This window comes from Thamnophis sirtalis, unplaced genomic scaffold, assembly GCF_051295495.1.
Source record: "Thamnophis sirtalis isolate CommonGarterSnake01/CBP01778 unplaced genomic scaffold, rThaSir2_p1.2 scaffold_2, whole genome shotgun sequence".
Lineage (NCBI taxonomy): Eukaryota > Metazoa > Chordata > Lepidosauria > Squamata > Natricidae > Thamnophis > Thamnophis sirtalis.
Window position 1 is genome coordinate 96,097,376 of NW_028261382.1, and position 2,557 is coordinate 96,099,932.

Consider the following 2,557-nt stretch of genomic DNA (forward strand, 5'->3'; position numbering starts at 1 on the left):
CCTAGATGGATGAAAAGGTGGATGGATGGAAAATTGAGGGATGGATGGAAAGATAGAGGTAGACAGACAGACAAAGACAGACAGACAGACAGTCCTCTATCTATTTAATGCCTGGGAAGCTAAGGATTGATGGCCTATAACTTAACCATCCTCCAAAGAAGACCTAGGAAGAACCCATTCTACATTATTTAACAGTACAGACTGTGCTCTTCTATATCTTACTCATTTTTCATCTAGTCCCCTTAGTTCAGATAACAAGAGGGGGAAAAAAATCCAAACCAGGAAACCCAACCCAACCAGGAGATTCTTTAGAATTACTCCTGGCTTACTTGGGATCGTGCCTTAATTTTGAAAAATAGAAAGATTGTTAGAAAAGGTCCCCCTCCTCCACACACACACACACACACACACACACACACACACACACAATAGGAGGGTGTGCAACACATTCCCACTAAGCACAAGCATTTGCACTGGGTTGAAACAGGAATCAACTCTATTCCGGCTTGCAACATCTGACGCATCTCCCTAGATCATACATATCTTCTACCTTCCCACCCATTGCGTAGGACATTAGCGGTGACAGTTGTTTCATTTCGTCCTCCAACAGTTCTGGGAAGTAGGGTTGCAGCAAGTCCACCCTCATCCAACCGAGTTTCACGGTTGAGCAGGGAGGTGGACCCTGGGTTTCTCCAGACGTAGTCCCATGATCTATCTACAACGCCACCTTGGCCCCCTCCTTCACTCTGTTGGTGATTCGAACAAGACCTTGGAGGTACAGCCCAGACTAATTATCGATGCTAAATCTTGGAGAACAACCCACAATTGGGTCAGTGACTCTTGAGATACCCATTGGCGTTCAAGTCCACCTCTTTGTTCCACCAAGCCCTCCAGGCTTGATATTTCTTCACAGTTTTACGCCGGGCAAACCTAAAAATGCTGACCATGAAAACGCACGACACGGCGTACATGATGAAACCTCCCGCTTTGATGAAGACCCTGGGCCTGGGTGACAGCAACACGCTGTACATCAGCCAAGCCCCGACCCCGATCCTCACGCCTGCGAAGAGCACCACGAAGAGGAAGTCCACCACGTCTCCTATCAAGCTGGGGTACAGCCCCTTCTCCCGCAGAAACCAGCGGGCCTGCAGGAAGGGGTTGGTGAGTTCGCTGCCGAAGATGACGGCGTTGACCTCGGCGGCAGACTCGCCCAAGGCCAGGGAGGCGCTGATGCCCAGGATGCTGACAGAATGGTGGACCAACATCAAAGGTCCTTCAGCCTTAAAGTAGACGCACCATCCCAGGTCAAACAGGAAGTAACCCAAACTGATGCACAATGCGTAGACTTGAAGTACCGTGTTTGGGTACCCTAGAGGACAAGGAAGAGAGGAAAATCAAAGATACAAGTACGCCACGGTGGCGCAGTGGTTAGGAGTGCAGTACTGCAGGCGACTTCTGCTTCTAATGTCAGGCCTGCAGTCATATTCTTCTTTGAACCTTGGCCTGCCATACTTTCTAATATTCCACTATGTCTTTTCTACTGTGGGAAGATGGGAGGGGGGGATTGTACGGAGCAGATGCTATGTAGCCAAAGCAAAATTCCTTTCTAGAAAGCCAAGGTCATCCTTTGCCTCTGCACCTCTGCAAGGTTTGCTTCTATGGAAATGAACCAGACATACCTGGGTAAGTCATTGGCCAGGGGCCGTCAATAAACCCAATGTAGCCGGAGAGGCAGGTGGCGAAGACGCCATGAGTCAACGTGACCAGTCGGCAGCTCCATTCACAGGGGCGCTCTCGGTAGTGATGGCAGGACCAGGCGTAGAGGGAGAGCCAGCCACACAGGCTGAGGGCCACCCACAGCATCATGGCCACCATCCTTCTGCAGTGGAATAGAAGGGGAATGTAGAAAAAGATGGATGGATGAATGGATGCATGGATAGATGGATGGATGATTGGATGAATGGGTGGATGATTTATTGGATGGATGGATGCATGGATGCATGGATGGATGATTGGATGGATGGGTGGATGATTTAATGAATGGATGGATGGTTGGATGGATGGATGGGTGGATGATTTATTGGATGGATTCATGGATGGATGGATGGTTGATTGGATGGATGCATGGATGGATGCATGGATGATTGGATGGATGGGTGGATGGATGCATGGATGATTGGATGGATGGGTGGATGATTTATTGGATGGATGCATGCATGGATAGATGGATGGATGGTTGATTGGATGGATGCATGGATAGATGGATGGATGGATGGATGATTGGATGGATGGATGGATGCATGGATAGATGGATGGATGGATGGTTGATTGGATGGATGGATGGATGGATGGATGGATGATTGATTGGATGGATGGATGGATGGATGGATGATTGATTGGATGGATGGATGGATGGATGGATGATTGATTGGATGGATGCATGGATAGATGGATGGATGGATGGATGGATGGATGGATGGTTGATTGGATGGATGGATGGATGGATGGATGGATGATTGATTGGATGGATGGATGCATGGATAGATGGATGGATAGA

The 2,557-nt window shown here is 48.7% G+C and overlaps 1 protein-coding gene across 1 annotated transcript; it reads right to left on the bottom strand.

Moving 5' to 3' along the window:
* Positions 1–412: 412 nt before the first annotated feature.
* Positions 413–1,890, bottom strand: TLCD5 (TLC domain containing 5). Its single transcript, XM_014062707.2, has 2 exons — positions 1,680–1,890; positions 413–1,369 (listed from the first exon to the last, which is right to left on the bottom strand). The coding sequence occupies exons 1-2, from the start codon at positions 1,873–1,875 to the stop codon at positions 831–833; spliced, it is 735 nt and encodes a 244-aa protein (XP_013918182.2). The 5' UTR covers positions 1,876–1,890; the 3' UTR covers positions 413–830.
* Between the last annotated feature and the right edge of the window lie 667 nt (positions 1,891–2,557).